The sequence below is a fragment of the Anoplolepis gracilipes genome, chromosome 5 (assembly GCF_047496725.1).
Source record: "Anoplolepis gracilipes chromosome 5, ASM4749672v1, whole genome shotgun sequence".
In the NCBI taxonomy this organism is placed as follows: domain Eukaryota; kingdom Metazoa; phylum Arthropoda; class Insecta; order Hymenoptera; family Formicidae; genus Anoplolepis; species Anoplolepis gracilipes.
In genome coordinates, this window is record NC_132974.1 from 6,410,845 (window position 1) to 6,432,017 (window position 21,173).

At 36.5% G+C, this 21,173-nt stretch overlaps 2 protein-coding genes and 1 long non-coding RNA gene across 3 annotated transcripts in view; 1 reads left to right on the forward strand and 2 right to left on the reverse strand.

Moving 5' to 3' along the window:
• Window positions 1-31: 31 nt before the first annotated feature.
• Prp5 (pre-mRNA processing factor 5) lies at window positions 32-4,457 on the reverse strand. Its single transcript, XM_072892001.1, has 8 exons — window positions 4,256-4,457; window positions 3,942-4,154; window positions 3,624-3,771; window positions 3,248-3,559; window positions 2,641-2,959; window positions 1,402-2,524; window positions 796-1,327; window positions 32-715 (listed from the first exon to the last, which is right to left on the reverse strand). The coding sequence occupies exons 1-8, from the start codon at window positions 4,273-4,275 to the stop codon at window positions 293-295; spliced, it is 3,090 nt and encodes a 1,029-aa protein (XP_072748102.1). The 5' UTR covers window positions 4,276-4,457; the 3' UTR covers window positions 32-292.
• The window catches only part of LOC140665660 (uncharacterized), a 216,204-nt gene continuing 199,379 nt past the window's right edge, over window positions 4,349-21,173 (forward strand). Inside the window, exon 1 of the long non-coding RNA XR_012046643.1 lies at window positions 4,349-4,900. This is a non-coding gene — a long non-coding RNA (uncharacterized lncRNA). The remainder of the gene's footprint in view (window positions 4,901-21,173) is intronic.
• LOC140665658 (aminomethyltransferase, mitochondrial) lies at window positions 6,857-9,275 on the reverse strand. Its single transcript, XM_072892006.1, has 5 exons — window positions 8,945-9,275; window positions 8,338-8,678; window positions 7,931-8,250; window positions 7,677-7,759; window positions 6,857-7,479 (listed from the first exon to the last, which is right to left on the reverse strand). The coding sequence occupies exons 1-5, from the start codon at window positions 9,222-9,224 to the stop codon at window positions 7,142-7,144; spliced, it is 1,362 nt and encodes a 453-aa protein (XP_072748107.1). The 5' UTR covers window positions 9,225-9,275; the 3' UTR covers window positions 6,857-7,141.

Genomic DNA, 21,173 nt, shown 5'->3' on the forward strand with positions numbered 1-21,173 from the left:
GTATGAAGTATTTGTGTATTGTATTGTTAAAAACAAATAGTTTATATCGTCATTTGTATGAATAATAAATTTCTATAACTTTTATCATATATGTAGATGTGATAATCAATATATAGATAATTATATATATATAATAATTATATATATATAATATAATATAATATAATATAATATTATAGTATAATATTATATTATTATATTATATTATAATTGTATATTAGCATATATCCAAATGTGATCTGCATGTGACACATATCCTTCTTGTATATTTCACCAAAGTGATTTCGAATTTTTATAAGACTTTGTATCGACCACGTGATGCAGTGTGAGCACCAGACGCCTGTAGTTTTATGAGTTCTTCCTTGATGAGCCGAGATACTTCCGCCTTAGCTTTGCTAACTGCTAACTCGCTCGTAGATTCTATCGCCAGGTATAATTTCCTCTCGCCCTCCGGTGGAGTTTTCCCGGGTGCGATATATGTCCCTCTCACAGTAAGACCTGCTTCGGAATATTCCGAAATCTGAGCTAGAGCCTCCTTACTCGTGACTCGCCATCTTGCTTGTTGTGGAAAGTCATTGATTTCGAGTTCCTCTTCATATTTGCGGAATGTTTGTTCACCCGTTTCCGCGTCGCTTTCCACCAGATCCTCTTCGCGTGGTTGATAATTTAATTTGGTATTCAATTTTGCCGCCAGCTGTTCAGCGACTGTCTTTGCCTGTGCAAATAATAAAAAAAATATTTATATTATTTATTCACGATAGTAATATAACATTTAAACAAACACTCGATTCTTACCGTAATAAGATTTGTAGGTCCTGCTCCTTTGAGTATGGCTTCCGCCGCTTGTTGAGTGGCACCCTTTGCCTCGGCGCCCAGATTCTTAGCGATATTTATCTTCGATGCTAATCTCCTGGCTAATTCCAGTTTATCAGTAGCACTAGCTACCGGTTGACCAGGTACCGTGATATTAGTCGCAGTTGGTCTGGCTATTTCGCGAACTGTTCGCTTAGGCGCCAGCATACTCTCGATCTGTTGATCGATATCGTTTTCTATGTCCTCATCATCAGAATCTTGCAGTCCCAAGGCTGCTTTTTGGAATTTCTTTTTCTCATTCGCTAAAGCAGCTTCTGATTCATCGAATTTGAATCCTTTGCCACTGAAACCACCTCCAGTATGAACTTTTTTTCCATCCGCGGCTTGACGGGCCTTGTAACCTTCCCACAACTGACGTAAAGGTTCTGGAACAGGTACACCTGCTAATTCGTGCGCACGTAGAATATCGCCGGCATAACGTTCTTGCTCTGACGTAATGAAAGTATACGCGTACCTAAAGAAAAAATATAACACTTAATTTATGAAAAGCATTTCATATTGTTGAAATCAAAAAAATTTTTATCTTACCCTTTATTTCCAGCTCGACCAGTTCTACCACATCTGTGCACGTAATCTTCATAGTGATTAGGACAGTCATAATTAATAACTAATACTAAATGCTTGACATCCAAGCCTCTGGCAGCGACAGAAGTGGCCACAAGTAATTTTGTCCGTCCGGCTTTGAAATCCAAAATAGTTGAATCTCTGTCGCATTGATCTATACCACCATGAAGAGACATGCAGGAATACGAAGCTTTCATAAGATCCTTTAGTAATGTATCTGCATTCTCCTGTTTGTCTACAAATATAATGGTGGAGCCTTTGTCTTGATAATGTCCAAGAATTTCAAGCAACTTATAAAACTTCTGGTCTTCTTCGAGTACAACCACATGCTGCTCGACATCCTTACAAACGACGGAACGTCCACCAACTTGTACCTCTACTGGTCTCGTAAGAATTCTTCTCGCTAGCGCCTCCATTTGTCTTGGGAATGTTGCACTGAATAGTACAGTCTGTCTGTCTGGTCTCACATTTTCCATAATCCGCATCACCTGCGGTTCGAAACCCATATCGAACATCCTGTCAGCCTCGTCGAGCACCACATATGTCACGCGTCGTAAATTGGTCACACGCCCGCTATTAGCAGCGAGCATGTCGATCATCCTTCCAGGTGTACATACGATAATCTCAGCCCCTCTTTTAAGTTCCGCTATTTGCTCAGAAATACCAGTTCCGCCATAAACGCACACATGCGAAAGGCCCAATGATTTTGTAAACTTTTTCGAATCCCTGCCAATTTGCATACACAATTCTCTAGTCGGTGTCATAATCAATGCAATCGGTCCATCACCATCAGCCAATGGGGGCTGATCAAGTATGTGACGAAACATAGGTAACAGAAAAGCTAACGTCTTTCCGCTACCAGTTTTTGCTATACCTATAAGATCACGACCAGACATAATGGCTGGGATTGCCTGGCATTGAATAGGTGTTGGTTTCTCGTAACCAAGTTTTTTCAACACTTCTAATTCCTTCTTGGTCACACCACATTGCGCCCAAGACTTGATGGGTTTTGGACAGCCTTTACCTTTCACACGAATACCTTCTAATTCTTCTTTGTACACCTCTACTTCTTCTGGTGTCATTCTTGCTGCAAGTACACAGCATTATAGATATTTAGTAACATGATAGAAAAAGAAAAAAAGGATTCATACTATAAATATATATAAATTATACTATAAAAAAAATATAAATAAAAAGCTATACCAATTTCAGGAACTTCGACGTAAAAAGATTTTCGAAATGGTTGATAATCTGTTGTAGCATGATCAACTTTTGCTAATTCTCGCTTTTGTTTATTCGCTATACCAGCTGCAGTCTCATGAAGATTCTCGCCTTCTTCTTCACTAGAATACTCTAATCCATCTTGATTTTGTTCAATCAATTCTCCCTTTTGTTTCTGAACTTTTTTCTTAGCCACACCAGTTACAATAACCACACTCTGAGCACCAGAATTTGTGCCATTGTTGGCACTTTTTGGAGCTTTGCTATCAAATTTATTTACTTTTCTAACTTCTTCTTGAACCTATTAAATTATTTAGATGTAATATAAATATACATGTAATATAAATATACATATATATATATATATATATATATATATATATACATACATATGTATATATATATATATTATAGATATTTAGTGACATGATAGAAAAAGAAAAAAAGAATTTAAACTATAAAAAAAAGTTATACCAATTTCAGGAACTTTGATGTAAAAAGATTTTCGACATGGTTGATAATCTGTTGTAGCATGGTCAATTTTGACTAATTTTCATTTTTGTTTAATATATGTTAAAGTAATACTTGCCTCTGCCATAAAAGCATCAAGTGGATCAATCTCTTCTTCTTCATCTTTTACTTCTTCTTTCACTTCTTCTACTTCTTCTTTTATACCTTCTTCTTTTGTCTCCTTGGTGTTATTCTGTACCACAGGAGTCTCTTCGTCACTATCATCCTCAAGGGACCATTTTTTCATGGGTAGCTGAAGATTTGCCAAAATAGATGTCTTACCGTCTTTTTTGGTTGCTTCCAGTTCTTTCTTCTTCCTTTCCGCACGCCACCTTTCTATCCTTTCCCTTCTCTTTTGCATTTCCAACTCTAGCCTTTTTTGCTCTTCCTCCTACAATATTATTTGCAATTATTATTACTGCTTATTTTTCATTAGATTATTTTTTAAGACTTACCTTGTCCAACTTTGTATGGTCGAAAGGCAACTCTTCGCTGTCACCTTTTTCTTTATCTTTCCTATCACGTGACCGAGACCTATTTGATCGTTCTTTCCCAGAGCGCGAAGACTTTGAGCCTGTAAGACGCTTTTCTTTACTGTCTCCACTAGTATACCGAGAACAATCAATGTCAATAAATTATTTCATTGTTACTATTTTTATGAAAAAAAAACATCTTGGATATATTTGTGACTAAAAAGAAAAATGAGTGCTATGGACAAATCTTTTTTTTGTTTTTTTCAGGTTAAGATGCCGAAACGCTTTTTAAGGGTGTACCGTTTTCTCTCGCGATCCCTGTCCCTCTCGGAACGTTCCCTTCTATCACTTCTCTCTCTATCTCTATCTCGTGAACGACTCCTCCGTTCTCTATGACGTCCCTTATCCCTGTCCCTCTCCCGGTCTCTGCTTCTGGAACGCCGTCGTTTTTTCTCAGGTTCAGTCGATCTCGACCTCGATCTCGATCTGGATCTTCGCCGATGATGCCTATCCCTACATTTGTTCATAATAATTAGATTGAGTATGAATTTGGTACGTAAAGGAAGCGTCGATAACATAACCGCAAAATACACAGTGCAATATATTTCACTTACTTGTCGCTACTTCGCACCATCTTGATTTAATGATAGATCTATTATACCAGTAATTGAATACTTAAAATGATAAACCTACTGTCTATGCATTTATTTTATAGTTAACTATTATTAATTAACGTTTCTTCGAGCGAACAAATTTCGTAATTTGTATCAGGCTTGCAAGCATTCGCACTTGCTCACTTGCTACACTAACGCCTCCCTTTTAGAGGCTGAAGCCTGAAGCTAAAGTAAGGAGCAGCGCTGACGTAGGCTCACGTAACTATGACGTTTCGATACCTCGAGAATCGCAATTTTTTCGATAGATTTCGAATCAGAGTCAATCGTGTGATGCACAGTCAGTGGTCGCGCATTCATTATCGTTCTCTGTAATTCTCGCGATTATCGCTGCCTAAAAGTAAATATCGCGCGCGTAAAGTAGTCGCGAGTGCATCATAAAATACCGATGTTCGTCATAATTCGTAGTGTATTAAAATTGTGTTCGTGACTATAGGCAAACCAACGGTAACTCGATCGTATCCAGGAATCCGGAGAATCGAGAGAATTTTGTAATCCCGGGGACTCGGTTGTATGTGTCTTTGCATGTTTTACGGTTCTTCTCTTCTTCAACAAATTGCATCATTTGTGCGACGATCATCGATCCAGGTATATATATATATATATATATATATATATACATACATATATATACATGATGTATTACATACGTATGCCATATTGTTATTTCATAATTGATTGTCGATGATATATCTTTTCTAAGTGTGTCAGTAATAATAGATAGAAATATGACATGTTTTATCTACAGTCGGACCTCTTATCCTGCGACATTTTCGGTCCGGAATCTTCCCTTTAAACCTCTGATCCTACGACAAAAATTTGAGAGTGAGGGTATAATTCCCCTTTCGCGGTCGTAGCATGAGAGGATTTTTTGTCGTAGGATAAGAGGTTTCGTAGCATAAGAGGGTCGTAGGATAAGAGATCCGATTGTACCATTATTCACACACGACATAAAGAGATACAAAAAATTGTTATTTTATTGTATATTTTATGCATATCATTGATAAGAAGTTATTCAGAAAAAATGTTCTTTTTCCGATGAATGCTTTATATATGTATGTATATTAAATGTGTACCATGTACATGCAAAAATTGAAAAATGGCATTTTTCCACTTTCTTATACGATTATTACTATTTATACAATTAGCATTCTATTTTTAAAGGCTACGAAAAATTATTCATTACTAAAAATTTTTGTGGAATTATTTTTATAAGTTATTAATATATTGTACTTACAGAGAGCTGTAAGTCTTCAATATACGTATAGTATTTTTGATGTCGTCTCTTTCAATGGTAACTTATCATAAGAGAAATAAATTGTTACGTATTGTTTTCTTTTAATTAATAAATTGTTACGTATTGTTTTCTTTTAATTAATAAATTAGAGAACATATGTTAAAATGAGATTAGTATTGATTTATAAATAAGAAAAGTTAACAATATAATTAACTGTTAATTATAATTAAGAAACTTAATTCCCACGATTGAGTAAATAAAAACATAATAAAATTATACTAATTACAATAAATTAAAATAATATAATAATTATAATAAATTAAATTAAAATAAAATTATAATATTAAAAGTTTCTATTGCAAAAAATGTCAATATATTATATAATATTAACAACAACACACATGAGATTTTATCTAACAAATCTCTAGTAATTAATTTATTAGATTTGATAATAATTTTATAATTACATATTATGTAATGATTATTATATTAGGCAATAATTATTATATGATATAATAAGTTAATTATATAAATCTAGTAACATAATTGATATGTAAATTAATTGTTAGAGATCTAAGAGAGAACCTATATATATCTTATTTTTGAATTATTATATAATATATTGACATTTTTTGCAATAGTCATTTTTAGTATAATTATTGATATGATAATAATTATATTGTATTTAATAATTATTATTACACATTATTACATACAATATAATTATTACATACTTATCTAAGAATTATTAACTTATATAATAATTATTATCGAATCTATAATTAATTTAGATAATGAAAAAAGTTATTATTCGAGATTTATTTAGAATTCATATCATATACAAAAATAGATATTAGAATTACATTAGAAATAGTATATCATGTAAATATACAGCTTTATAAATAGTAATTAATTTTCTTAGCAATACTTAATTTAGAGATTTGATTATTTGAAATATTAGTTTAATTTAAAAACTAATTTATGTAATTTGAAATATAGCATAAATTTTAGAAAAATCTATCGTTTAAAATACAAAATATCATATGCAATTGTAGAACTCTCAACAATTGGAGAGTTTCTATGAGACGTCAGCTTAACACACAGTCAACGAGCCAAATTATGCTTTTAAGATATATATATATATATATATATATATATATATATACATATATGTTTTTATATTTAATATCTTAATATTGAATGTGAGGTACATATTCTTTGTAATTTTTAATGATAAAAAAATGAAAATTTTATACAAGTAAAAAATACATATTTTATAACAATTATTCAGTTTTTAGTAGATTTACAAATCTAGCACTAAAAATTTAAAAGGCTCTATGTTTTTCTTCCATATGAATAAAAACGTTACAAAACATATGTAATAAAAAAATTTATTTTAGAGAAAGTTGAATTAAAAAATCTGGAAAATATTCTCTTTATTTGAAATTTTGAATACAAAAATACTTGAAAAATCAAGGAATTTTTTACAGGAATCTATTACATGTCCTATAATTGTATAAGCAATTTGTCGTTGACATTTAATTACTTTATAATATTACGATTCAATCAATTTTCTTTGCTAGATCAACGCATTATTTCGCTGTATAATAATTTGATTTTACAAAGGGCATTTTCGACACAGTCGCCTTGTAAGTTTTTCCCCGAATCTCGATCAACACTCCGCCACCGGTGTGCGCCCAATCCGGCGGTAAATATCCCATGGCGATTGGCCGGCCCAAGGTCGGACTTGGTCCACCGGAAGTAACGCTGCCCACACGTTCACCTTCCGGCGTCAATATCGATGCGCCTTGCCTGGCAGGTGGTCCTTGACCTAGTAAGAGTCCGACACGTTTCTTCGTAACGCCTGTCTTAATTTGCGAAAGGATTTGTTGCGCGCCTGGAAAGTTGGCTTCGGCTCTTCGTCGTTTCGCTGCAAAAGAGAAAAGGAGATTGATTAATGTTTTATAAATTATAAAATTAACAAAGCAAGGAGATTGGAATAATTTGCGTGACAAAGTTAAACAAGCGCAAATGAGAGGATGGAAGTATATTTGCTACACAAATTTTATATAAAAAAATATCTACCATGTTTAAAGATTTATTAGCTACTTTCGCGAGATTACTGACCTATTAGCCAGGTAAGAGCAGCTTCGATCGGTGTGGTATCTTCATTGATATCGTTACCGTATAGACAAAGTCCCGCTTCCAATCTATAGAAAAAATAGCGAAAATGTCAATACAATCTATTCTACTTTACATTACTCCTTTATTTATCTAAATTGCTTTTTTTCAATCTTACAATAAGACGTATTATCTCGGTCACGTTTTTACGAACAAAATTAGTGTGTTTTAATGTATAATAATTAATATTTATTACTTACCTTAAACTATCTCTCGCTCCTAAGCCAGCCAACTTTACGTCAGAGTTTTCCAAGAACTTTTCTACTAAATTAACCGCGTCCTTCGCAGGCACTGAAATCTCGAAACCGTCTTCCCCTGTGTATCCACATCGCGAAATTCTGATAGGCCTGCCTAATACCTCGGTTTTGACGCTGTACATAAACTTTAAGGTCTTAAGATCGAAATTGACTAGCGATTGAAGAGCTGTTGCCGCTGTAGGACCTTGAAGAGCTATCAGACCTTGTTCTAAAGGATCTAGAAAGTCGACGTATACGTTTTTACCAACCTCTTTAAAAGTTTTCTAAAAGCAAAGAAATTCAAATTTTATATTAATATTCCTTATGTTTTGACATTTTATAAAATGTTAGATATCTCTGCAATTTTTCACCTGACGCTCCAAAAGAAGCTGACCGTCTTCCTCTCGCTTTCCCGCATTAGATACGAGAAAGTATTTGTCTTCGTCATCCTTGGTGATGATAAGATCGTCGAGAATTCCCCCTTTGTCGTTGGTAAAGACTGTCAAAGTTGCACCGCCCTTGCTTAAATTCTTCAGATCACACGTGGTTAGCGATTCTAAATACTCTCCGGCGTCTTTACCGGAGACACGTGTTTGTAACATGTGACCGACGTCGAAAAGCGACGCTGCTGATCTGGTATGTAGATGAGACACGGTGATCGCATCTTGATATTGTACTGGCATCAGCCATCCGGCAAAATTGACGATCTTACCTAACATTATAAAATCGTATGCAAAAAATTAGATAAATATTAGTTTATCTAATTTTTAATATATTTTTAATATATTTTTTATTAAAATATAGCAACGTTATATTATAAAGGTTAAAAAAACGTATTTCGGAAAAACAATTTTGTATTATCTATGTTTAATAGTATCGAGTAATATTATTGTCTGATAATTTGTTATATTAAAAATAAAAAATAAAATATAGATTTTCTTAAATAATCTAGTATTAAAAATTTAAATCTAAACTTGCCTTGTTTTTCCACGTGCAGATTATAAAGACAGGTTTTTCGAGCTTCGTTAATAGTCGACGTTGACGACAGCCGATGAGTTTGCTTCTGAATCGCGACTGCACGAAGTGCCGTTGCATCGATCAAACAATTCGAACGCAACGTAGAATCATTATCCCATCCCTCTCTGACCCTTGAAACTATAGCCGCGCTGCAGGTATCACGGCTGCTTCCCAAAATTTTGAGACATTTCTCGAGATTGTTGCAGACAACGAATCTGCCGCGGATCCCTAAACGAAGCATAATGCTTCTTTCTTAATTTTCTACTATGTACTAACTCAGTTCAAAGACAAGCCGATTCGTTATGCCTGTTGATGTGACCTCGCGTGACATTTGCTTTCAGACTCGGATATATCAAAATTTGAAACTTGAAAGTAGTTCGATTTAAGATGCGCGTAGATGAAATCTAGGCACACGCACACACCTATGCAAGATATAAAAAAATATCCTTTTATAAAAATATTACAAATTACTCAAGTTGTGTTAAGAGAGATAAACTAAAAAAAATTCTTTAAACATTTCTTTACAAAATCGAATCGTGTAGTCCCTGCCATTATATTATAGGCGCTTGATATATTGTGACGCGTTGCAATTTTCTGTTATCGACAAGCAGTTATCATTATTTTTGTACGTAAAAGAGGTCATGCTACTAAAATCACGTGATAAGGAAGCTATTATTGATAATCACGTGTCACTGTTATAAGAAATTGGTTGGTAGTCACGAGACCTGAAATGCTTATTAAATTTTTATTGTACCACGTAATAATAATAATAATATTAATAATAATAATAATCATGATCATCATCGCAATAATAAATTGTGATAATAATGACAATAATAAATGGTAATAATAATAATAATCATTTACGATCGTAATAATAATAGTTTCGTAATAATAATAATAATAATAATAATATGATACTTCATCATCGTCGGTAATAATCCAATGACAAATGTCAATATTTATATAGTAGCGTGTCGAACGGAGAAACGACTTTAAAAAACGAAGACAGTATCAATGTTCGTTCGTACATTTTGTTTTTTAGCTTCCGCCGTTTTTTATCTTCTCGCTCGCTCTCTTTAGGATCTCTTCTACCTCTCGCTCTCGCATCTTCCACACGCGCATTCTCACTCGACTTCGCTTCCTCTTTTATTTAATCTTTTTTTTCGCTTTTAATCTCCCCTTTTCTCTCGCTCACACACACGTATGCGCACACAAACATACACACTTTCTCCTTCTATCTTTTGACTTACACAATTGACGCAAAATGTTTCTACACAGTCCAATCAATGTATGTATGCGTGTGTATGCGTACGTTTTCCCGGTTATTCTCTTTTAATCAATTCCCACGATCGCATTTACTCGACGCTTTCCTCATTTTTTTCCACCTTTCCTCCTTGAAATTCGCTCTAGAAATCTTTTTTTTCTTTTTAAATCCTTGCACGTGTTAACACATTCACTCACACTGGTAAATCGGTTTGGTAGTGGAAGGATCAGGGGGTAGGGGGAGGGGGGAAGAGCAAGTTGATTATGTGAGGGGGATATTCAATGGCAATTATCAGGATGGGGAAGGGATATATCCGCCGGATTTTTAATCATATTTTGAGGATGCTGTAATCAGGCAGAGGATTGCGGGGGGAGAGGGTAAAAAAGAATGTGATATTGGTGAGAAAAACAGATAGATCGCGGTGAAAAAAGAAGGCGTGAACGACGATCGCGGATCGGTCGGTCGATGACAAGCAACTTCGCTTTTTCCTTTCGATCGTCCTGCGATGTTTAACCGATAAATCCTTTCGCGAGAAAACTCGTTCTCGATTGAGGGATACCGATACCGTCGCGATACCATGAGCGTCGAAAAATCTAACAACGATCGATCTACGACCGCGAAGGGAAAACTGAAATTGCGATCTGTCGCGCGCTAGAGAAATTATATAACTATATGATGCCTCGTGTTCTTACGCGATTTTTGTTTCCGCTGTTCCGACATCGTTTCTTTTTCTTTTTTTTTTTTTTTCAATCTGTCGTTTTGCTTGTTTCGACCTGTAACTATTGCTGTCCGAACTACTTTTGCCTCCCATCGCCTCTCCTCCTCTCACCGCTCGTGTCGCTCGAGCGCGCCGATCTGCCGGTAAAAAATTTTCCCAAATCTGGACCCGTCCTCTTCTGGGATCAGGTCCGAGGCACTCGTTCTGGTTGTCCAAAAGTCGCTCGATCGCGTATCGTTCCGGCAGGATCGTCGCGCCAGAGGACGCGCTCGCACGTCTCGTACGCGTTGCGTGTGCTGGTTCATGTATGTACGTACATACGAGCATATATATACATACATACATACATACATATATGTATATTTTTATATATAGATATATATTCGGCTATTTTCTTTTGGTCCTGGTACAAAGGAAACGAGAATCACTTTCTCTTTTTCTTTTTTTTTTTTTTTTTTTTCGGAAGAACCACGGATTCGAAAAATGGAAAAAAAGTCGCCCGTTTTGCTTAAATTTTGAAATTTCCCGAAAAAATTATAATCTCGAAACTTTTTGCTTTTATATTATTTCATTCGGCCATGACTTGATTTTTCTATTGACTTACTGGAGGGGAGGGGAATTCTGTTTTGTTGTCTGTCGACATGCAATGTGCAATCACCGTCGAGAAATTCTCTCTCTCTCTCTCTCTCTCTCTCTTTCTCACACACACACTCTCTTTCTCTCTTTCTTTCATGCTATGTTATGCTTTCTCTCTCTCTCTCTCTCTCTCTCTCTCTCTCTCTCTCTTTTTCATTCTCTCTTGCTTACGCTCCCTATATGTATACCTCGAGTTCGATAATTTCGTCTAAAATTCCATTTTCGCCTTAACTATACACAATAATCATAATATATAATAATAATAATCACGATTCGAATACATCATCGATCATTTTTCCGAATATAGATACAATAATTTCTTATTTTTCATCGTCTTCCTATCCTCTTGCTCTCTCGCGTGCTCTCTTTCACATTCTCTCCCTCTCTTTCTCTCTCTCTTGCAATTACATTTTGCAATAATAATCGTTTAGGTCGTCGTATATCTATACATATACATATACATATACATATATATATATATAATTTATAAAATGAAAATAGGTACAATTTTGGACGCTTTTCTTCGTCGAAAAAACGCTCCGAAAATTTTATTTTCGCTTAATAATGCCCATCGGTTGCGATTCTAGTCCACTTGGTAGTAAAATTTTGTTTATTCTCCTATCTCATACGCATTTATATCCCATTTTCTCACATTTGACATCTCACCTCTCTCTCTCTCTCTCTCTCTCTCTCTCTCTCTCTCTCTCTCTCTCTCTCTCTCTCTCTCTCTCTCTCTCTTATTTTTCTCATTCTCTCGATTCGCATTTTCGCCAGTGAATACATTCATCAAATTGCATTCTTCCAATCATTCATCTTGTCTCGCAAATTTATTTCACTCGCAGGCAAACCGTTGTTCTCTCATCCATAAAATTGCAGCGATAGTCGCCCTCGCGATATATATCTGCCTTTCCGCCGCTAATTTCTAAAAAAGACCTTAAATTTAGGCTGGCCAATCGCGTGCTTCCGGAATCGACGAGCTTCCGTTTGCGTTTACGAAGGAACGAATTTTACGATCGGGAGCATTTCGAATAATTTCCGCGTATTTACAATTTAACTGCGACTCGAATTCATTCAGTATCCCGTCACAACGATCTGAGCCGTTAATTATGAATATCGTAGTCGCGTGAAAGGTCGTCCAGCCGGAAGTCGTGAGGCACGAAGAATTTATTCTCGCTTATAAACTTCATTTCTTTTCGCTTATCTTCGATCTACACGCCCGCGAATCGGCCTCGCGATCCTGTCGAAGTGATCTCCTCAATTCGAGTCTCTTTATTCGACGAAGTTTCTCTTGCCGTATGTGAAAATAATTTTTGTAATTTTGACCTAGAAAACTTTATATCATAGATATAAACTTTATAGATATAAATTTCACTTGATATGTTAACATTTTCTAAGAATTCTAGGAATTCTGCGAAATTTGGAATTTTGCGAAAAAATTTTTGCGCGAAGATCACTTCCACGAAGACGCCAAGCCGGCCCGCTCCGCAGATATTAACATCTAACGAACTCTTAATCCTCGATCGTAAGCCTAAAAGATGTTTCAAGGATCGGATCTTTTCCCACCCTCGATCTCGCGTCGATTTTCTTTTTTTTTTTTTTTTTTCGCGATCATCGATCGTGCAGTGTTCAATGGCGTCTACGCGCGAGCGTACATCGTGTTTCGCTTGTAGACGCGTTGAATTTATCACTTACAATCTAATTATATGTCGAAAGTAATGTCGCAATAATGCTCCAACGTGGAGCCCCTTGTATTTTGATATGTTCGAGAGAGAATTGCGATATTTTATCGAGGCCCTTCTCGCGTTCATCTCATGTATCTCATGATCGTGAATGTGAAAATTTGAAAAAAAAAATAATGAAAATATATTCGTAATCAGAATGGTTATTTTCATTGAAAAAATGCTATTTTGGAACATTAGAAGAGACCTTGATAAAACATCGCGTATTTTTTCGTATAACAAATTTTGGGTCATATGAATTAAGCATATATCTTTCGAGCACCCTAAATACAGAATATGACAATATGATTGATCGATAAAAATTGAGCATCTTTCTCGGTTAGAAAGAAGATGTAATAACGGAGGGCGAATGGGATCGAGCAATGAATCGAATTAGAATATCTCACATTCCGATAAGTACTGACGTAATGAGAATGATTAATTCTCGAATCAGCGTACGAGATTTTTTGCTCGCGATTCTATTCGCCCACAGTTGCTACACCTGGAAAGATAATTGACGGTCGAACTGATCGTCCAGAGAAATTGATTCCAGTTATCGATACACTAGTTTTGAATTCTCATCGAACACTGCCCACGTACGCGAGACGGAATCGGATCGTCGCGTACGTGGTAGGGAAAAGACTAGGTTTCGAATTTTCCTTCCACGCGTGCCACGGAGCTCCTTCCGTCGCACAGAAGCACCCTTTCTTTCATTGACGTATTATTATCATCATCATCATCATTAACAACAACAAAAAGAAGAACGTTCCTAGAGATACGCATTGGTTTGTAATGCGTTTTCGTGCAAAAAGGCTCTCGCGATTTCTCAATTTGGATCTCGCTCTTCCACCGTTAGTCGCAATCATCGACCATTCTCGTCCTCATCTTGTAGATATTATCTTCACATCGTAATTATCAATTAGACATCCTACACAATGCGGAACTCGCTCGTAACCGAAAGAGACTGTTGTGAATATAATTGTATATATGACATGCTTCCTCTTTCTCGCTTTCTTACTATAAAGTACTTGAGACAGCACTTTTATTTTCGTACTTCTTTTTCGCGCGTCAATTATTTCCGAAATTCGAAATTGTATGTACGTAGCTCGCGACATGCTCTTTGAGGATCCCATAGCTTCGCTAATTGTGACCAGAACGCAATCGCAGCGAGAGAGAAAAAATAATCCTTCCTCTCGCTTCAACGTTCTCGTCGCAAAAAGTCTGATTCTTTTAGCTTGTTATCGCACTTTTTGGAAACTTTCATCGAAACATCTCAAATCGCGCATACCTCGCCCCGTCTCGATCGGTCGACTATGTAGGTAGGTCTGTCGCACTTAACAATGAAGGATTTTTGATTTTTGAACGATCTGGATGTAACAATTCGATGATTGACATGCACGATTTTAATTCTAACCATCTATTATTTTAACATTATAAAAAATTATATACACACAATATTTGTGTGCAACAGCTAAAACTATTTTTTTTTCTTTGTACAACATTTGCCAAACACTTTCGAGAGATCCTAATTTCATAATTTCGACAATTGATAAGAATAGAGATTAGTGCGACAGCATTAACTACTGAAGCACGTTCGAGACGAGGGGCAATCAAAATAGTTATCTCGCTCGCCGATCGACAATAGGGGAACGCATTAAGAGTCGATAGCGATAACTAATAATAGTGATAATAGTACTAATAGCGTTAACTGATAATAACTAATAGCGTTAACTAATAACGAATATCGAGCAGGGTGTACGAGCGCTCCGTATCGAGATCAATAGAATGTTAATTTTACTTTGGACGTATATTTATTTTTTACACATCTAGGAATATTCCCAGGTTTCGAATTTATTTATTAATATCCGAAATTCCGATACGTCGAGCGATTAATGAAGGAAGATTTCTAAGAGTATCTTCCATACTTGTGAGTCACCACGCGTTCATACACCCGGTACTTTGACAAGGTAATAGTAGGTAACGATAAAGTTTAATAAATGCACGTGTCCTAAACTTCCATGTGACAATCGTCAGCGTATTTTAAAGATTCGATACATTATCCTGCCTCTCTCATGTAAAAAGAAGCCGTCGTCGATCGCAAATTTCGACGCGAGGAACCACATACGAGAGATGAATAAAAAAAAAAATAAAATAAAATAAGAAAGAAAAATATGAAGAAGGAAACTCAATCTCACGGTCAAATTGACACAAAGAGAACTAGACATGTATCACATCGATTTACCTAATGTACCACACGCGAACGAGGACAGAACAGTTTACAACACGAATTTTATAATATAATACAATGCTCTAATTATATAGTAATATAATAATTATAATATAATAATAATATAATAAAGTTAATAATAACATATAATATATAACATAATATAATAATAATAATAATAATGATATTAATAATAATAATAATAATAATGCGACATACTAACATTTTCTAGCGACAGTAGCGGTAGGTAGGTGGATGTAATAATAGGAGTGATGGTAGTGTTGGCACTACGCTACATGTAATAGTTGCGGCAGCGCTAAGCCTGCGTGAGTGTATGCGTCTAAGGCATGAGAGAAAGAAAAGGAAGCTCGTAACAAAAATATGAAAATGAGAAGTTATCGATTAAAATTTAATATATGTATGACCTACGTCTCTCGGCGGATTGCAATTAATTTTCATACATCGGCGCGACTCGATCTACGTGAATAGTAACTAAAGAACCGTAGTTTATGTATACCATTTCTCTCTTGTGTTTGCGTATATGTGCGCATTTATGAGTACACGTATTGATTTATGTTACTTCAGGATGAATGCAGCTCGAGAGTGGAGCCGCGTTAATTAACGTAACGGCTATGCTTAAATAGATTAATAGATTTAATTAATTAATAATAGGCAGTAAAACTAATCGTAAAAATTCCTAGTTTGCGCTTCATTGTTTTTTTTTTTTTTTTTTTTTTTAACCAATTCTGACTAGCAAACGTAACTCGCGTGACGCACTCGCTCACCGAACGCCGCGTGTTTTCCGCCACGCTCTTGCCTTTTTTTTCCTTTGTTTTTTATATACCGATTATTATTTCATCTTCTCATTAAATAGGAACTCTCTCTCTCTCTTTCTTTTATAGCAAGACCAAAAATCACCAAATGAAAAACTAAAAGCGTGGTCTTTTTACTAGTATCTCACGCGGCTCGGCGAACGAAAACGTTACGATGAGACGATTGAAGAGTACGTATAATGGGACGTGGAAGAAATAAAATTCTCTCTGAATCCTCGCGATTTGCCGATTCAAATGAGTTTGATCTTTCCGTGACAATGTTCAACGTACAAATGTAAAAATGAGATCGAAAGAATTAGTCCCCGTACTCTTCGTCTTCTAAACGAGGAAAGTGTACTGGTATACGTAAAAAAGAGGGAAGGGGGCGAGAAGGAACGTAAAATTTGAATAACTTTTACGCGGCGTACGCGATCCACACATATGCGCGATATGCAGATAAAAAGAAAGATCAAGAAAGCGAGAGTCGAACTTGACATACCTAAAACATAAAGAAAAATACGTATAAAGCTCAATTAACGACAAATCGTGTCCGTCATCTCCGTCTTTCTCAGTCGTGCGATACCATGCGCATAATTAAAACGAAAAAAAAAAAAAAATAACAAACGTAATGAAAAACCAATCTCTCGCGCGATCGTTAACAACAATAAAATTTCGATGCCTAATTGTCTAATAATAATAGTAATAATATCAAAATAAAGGAAGAGAGAGAAGGACTCGAATTTCCGTAACGCGGTATCGTGTTCCTTTTTCTACTTTCATATATAAATATTTATTTGCTAAATAACATATCATATAGTTAACCAATGTAAATTGTATGTACGTGTGCTTTGTGTATACGTGTATAATTAAAAAGAAAAGGAGTGGTGAAAAAAAAGAAAAAAAAAAGGAAAAAAAAGAAAAAAAGGAGAATCTCGAAACGTGGCTTCTCTTCCCTTACTATCGCTTTTCGTCGATTTCACTTAAGAGTTATTACAGGTTAAAACATATTATGGCTTCGACGATTTTCAAGCGAAATTTTTTTATAAACCGAGGCATTGCTTTCTAGATTTTTTTCTCTCTCTTTCTCCTCTCCCTTTCGTTTCTCTATAAAATACGCCTCCAATTGCCCTCTCATGGCAATCTCATTGTAATAATAATGATAATATAATTAATAACTAATTATAATTATAATAATTGTAGGTTAACCGCGGTATCGAAAGGCTGGGGCTCGCTTGACAGGCTCTCAATGTATTTTCGATTTTTCTTTTACATTCTTTGAAATTTTTCCTACATCTTTGTCAATCATAGATCGATTTTCTTTATATATTAATCAAAATGTACGTGAGAGATCCCGTCTGGCAGCCTCGCCGAAAAAGCGTGAGAGTGAATAGGTATTTTTATATGCAAAAGGAAAATTTGACGGAACAACAACAATCGAAGCTTCATGAAAGATCCATTCGCACCGTACATTCATCTTTTTTTGCTTTTTGAAAGTTTCTCGTTTTTGCTTATACAAGGATCGGCCCGGATCCTGGCCGGCGGTTTGACACAACGAAAAGAGGCTACGTTTTGTCAGCAACGCGGATATTTTCTCGTGATCGACGGTCCCGCCACTCAGCCAATTCCACACAGATTGTGTTCCCAGCACCATATTTTTTTCTTTCTTTCTGTTTTTTTTTTTTTTTTTTTTTTACTTTTCTCCATTTTTTCCATTTCTTCTTTTTAACATCTTCTCTGCGCGCCAAGTGGGACACGCGCAGTCTCATCCCGTGAAAAGTTTTTTCCTCTCGAGCTTCCTCCTTTCACATTTTTCTCTTCTCCTGCATCCTCCTTTCTTTCGTCTCGCATTAAATAAGTACCGATTTCGCCTGTCCGAGTTAACACCCGTCTCGGCTTTGTACCCTCTTTTGACTAGAATTGAATTTCGAACGGAGGATCGCTTCCTCTTCCGTCGCGAAGCTCTCTTTTCGGAAGCTCGAGAGATAATGTTTTTCCTTTTCTCCTCTGTTTTTTTTTTGTACTTCCGTCGAACGATGCTGGTCGGCGGGACCGGAAGTGCGTCGGTGTGTTTGCCCAAAAGGGGACTTTGACCAAACTCAATCGATACCATTAAACCTGCACGCGCATCCTCGTCGCGCTCTTTGCGATTTGAATACAATGCAGGTGAGGTGGTTTTTTAAGTCACCCTTGTCGCGACGAGATTGCGCATCGAAAATTAACGATAACTTGCGCTGTATTACTCGGTAACTAACTGTACGTAAAAGTCTGAATTCTGAAACTTAACGTTCGCTATTTTTGGAGTCGAGGTCAAGCGCGCTCCGTTCCGCGATGCATCGATTAAATTATTTTTTTGCAAGAAATTTTCTCTAGAATTTCTCTGCAAATATTTTTCAAAGATATTCAAATAAATCAATAATATTCTCCCATAATTTTACTCCAAATTTTGATTTTTTGCTAAAAGAAAATATAAAAAAAAAAAAAAAAAAACAAAGTGCCTGAATAATTTGTCATTTTGTTTAATGAGAAACGGAGCGCAGTTGCCGTCGAACTCGCAACCAAGTTTATCGCGAACGAATGTGAAACAACATTGTATATGAGGGGGATGAGTGGAAGGGACAGTGGATGAAAGGGAGGTTTTATTCCTGCGGGAGCGTGATGAGGTGAATTGGTTCGCCGGTGGGGACAGGTGGTGGGGTATTTTGTATTGTGTAGAAAAACAACGCTGTAAGTGAAATAACTCAACGTTGCACTTGAAAGACCAATAAAGTAACGGGGATACGGGACACCTGAACACGCGTTGCCTGACACGATGCTGTCGAGGGGACTAGCGGCTGAAACCAATGTTTCACGTTCGGCTCAAAACTGCCGAAAACAATCCGAATATGTAACTTCGATCGTCCGACGCCAGGAATAGCCGGATAAGCTTGTTGAGAAAAACTTGGCTTCTTGTTTTTTAATTCCTCAGTCACTTGAACAACATGTTGCGGACAGTTTCAATCTCTGGACGATCTGGCTCGCGTGTTCAGGTACCCTCCGATCCGCGTCCGAGTCCCAAAGTCCCTGCTCGTCGTGTTCCGTAGTGAGTGCCTCCGCGATTTATTTATTGAATAGAGGCGGTGCGCGCGGTATGCGCGGCGCTACCGCTTGGCCCTTACTTATAATACTGGAGTACGTGTAATTAATAATTATGCATGTGTGTATGCGGTACGGTTAATTAAGTCATCTTGAATGATTATTGTAATTAATTAATCGTTATCAGTTAGTTAAATATGGCTCCACCGTGCAATCGTCTACCTCTCTGCTTCTTAATCCTGCTCTATCTCATCCGCATCCTATCTCCCTCTTCAGCTCGTTTTCTCGCGCCTACCTCAGAGTATACAACGTACACGTTGGCTAAACTACAGACACTTAGTACACTTATTATCATATTTATTCGTTAAATGACGATTGAATCGTGTAGAAGGAGGGATTGTGAGCGACCGGTTTTTGGCATGGTTGGGTTCTTTAAATTTTCTTTAAATTTTACTTTTAGGATGCGTTTCTCTCGATAATCGAATCTTTTTGCACCGGTCGTTCGAGATCCAAAAAATCAGGGGGGAGAGAGGAAAGGAGGCAGGAGAAGAAATATTTATCCAAACGAAGGATCGGGATGGGAGGGATAGGAAGTTGCGCACGAAATGAATCCGGTATACTTCCGGTCGTGTCACTACCTGACTAGCGGTAGGTGATGTACGACGAGATTCTGCAGACACTGAAAAAGACCACGTGCTTCCCGTATACTTACTTATTTAACTGTTTAACTGCGGTACATTTGTGATTACTGTTCTACCATAGCACTACTAATTGTGAGTTATACTTGAGAACTGTCTGTTTACTGTAACGGAAAACCCTGACGAAGGCACCCACTCAGCGGACAATATATTGATTTATCTTCGTTTTCGTGTTCTTTTTTTTTTTTTTATTCGCCGATTCGAAATTATTCACTTCTGATAAATTCGCAATTTTTTCATATTCTGTCTTTTTGCGATTACTATTTATATACTCTTTTTTTTTTTTTTTTTAATTTTTTATTCAACACCGGATAATTGGACTCGGCCTTTCACCTCGGACACGCATGCGGGGGGTTGATCAGATTCAGGTTGAAAGAAACGCATTTTCCTGAACGGAAGTATGAAGAATATTTTGAAAAGAGTATCGTCTCGTCACGGAGATCACGCGATACCGTCGATCGTGCCGATCGAGTACGATCGATCCGTACGTCGTTTTCGCATGATCTGTCCGTGATGAGACAGCGCGATGGATCCGCACGCTCGTCGTTGTCGACCATTGTCAATTGTCGGTATAGATGGTTTGGGATCGTGGCAGTCGCTACTTCTTCACGACTTCGATCGATCATAAGGTTTAGAGTCTCTGGATTCTCTCCTTTTCCGGTGTTAACCTATCGTCTTGCTCTTTCCCTTTTTGCATCCGCTTGATGTAGCCGAGATAAAGATTCATATTTTCGCTACACGTTTAGCGCCAAACGCGACATTCAATTTTGATTCCCTTTTTATTGACATATCGACATGCCATCCTCTTGCGAAGAGATGGGAATAAAAATCAGAGAGTCGCATTTTACGTTAAAAATGTGGATACGAATGGATGAGTAAAATTTTGTTTTTCCAAACGCCGTATTTAGACGGCAAATTGCCGAGTCGGATTGTCTCGGCTACCTCGATCGTTTCGATCTGCCAGGAACCTCGTAATTTGGATAAAATGCCGAAATGTTCGCGGTTGTTAAAAAATCTTTCTCTCGCGCGTTTCTCCCCGTTG

Coding starts and splice junctions, on each gene's coding strand:
- Prp5 (XM_072892001.1), bottom strand. CDS start 4,275: ATGGTGCGAAGTAGCGACAA. Junction 4,155..4,255: donor ATGGTGCGAAGTAGCGACAA/GTAAGTGAAATA, acceptor GAACAAATGTAG/GGATAGGCATCATCGGCGAA. Junction 3,560..3,623: donor ACCATACAAAGTTGGACAAG/GTAAGTCTTAAA, acceptor ATAATATTGTAG/GAGGAAGAGCAAAAAAGGCT.
- LOC140665658 (XM_072892006.1), bottom strand. CDS start 9,224: ATGCTTCGTTTAGGGATCCGCGGCAGATTCGTTGTCTGCAACAATCTC. Junction 8,251..8,337: donor AGCTTCTTTTGGAGCGTCAG/GTGAAAAATTGC, acceptor CTTTGCTTTTAG/AAAACTTTTAAAGAGGTTGG. Junction 7,760..7,930: donor GGAGCGAGAGATAGTTTAAG/GTAAGTAATAAA, acceptor TTTTTTCTATAG/ATTGGAAGCGGGACTTTGTC.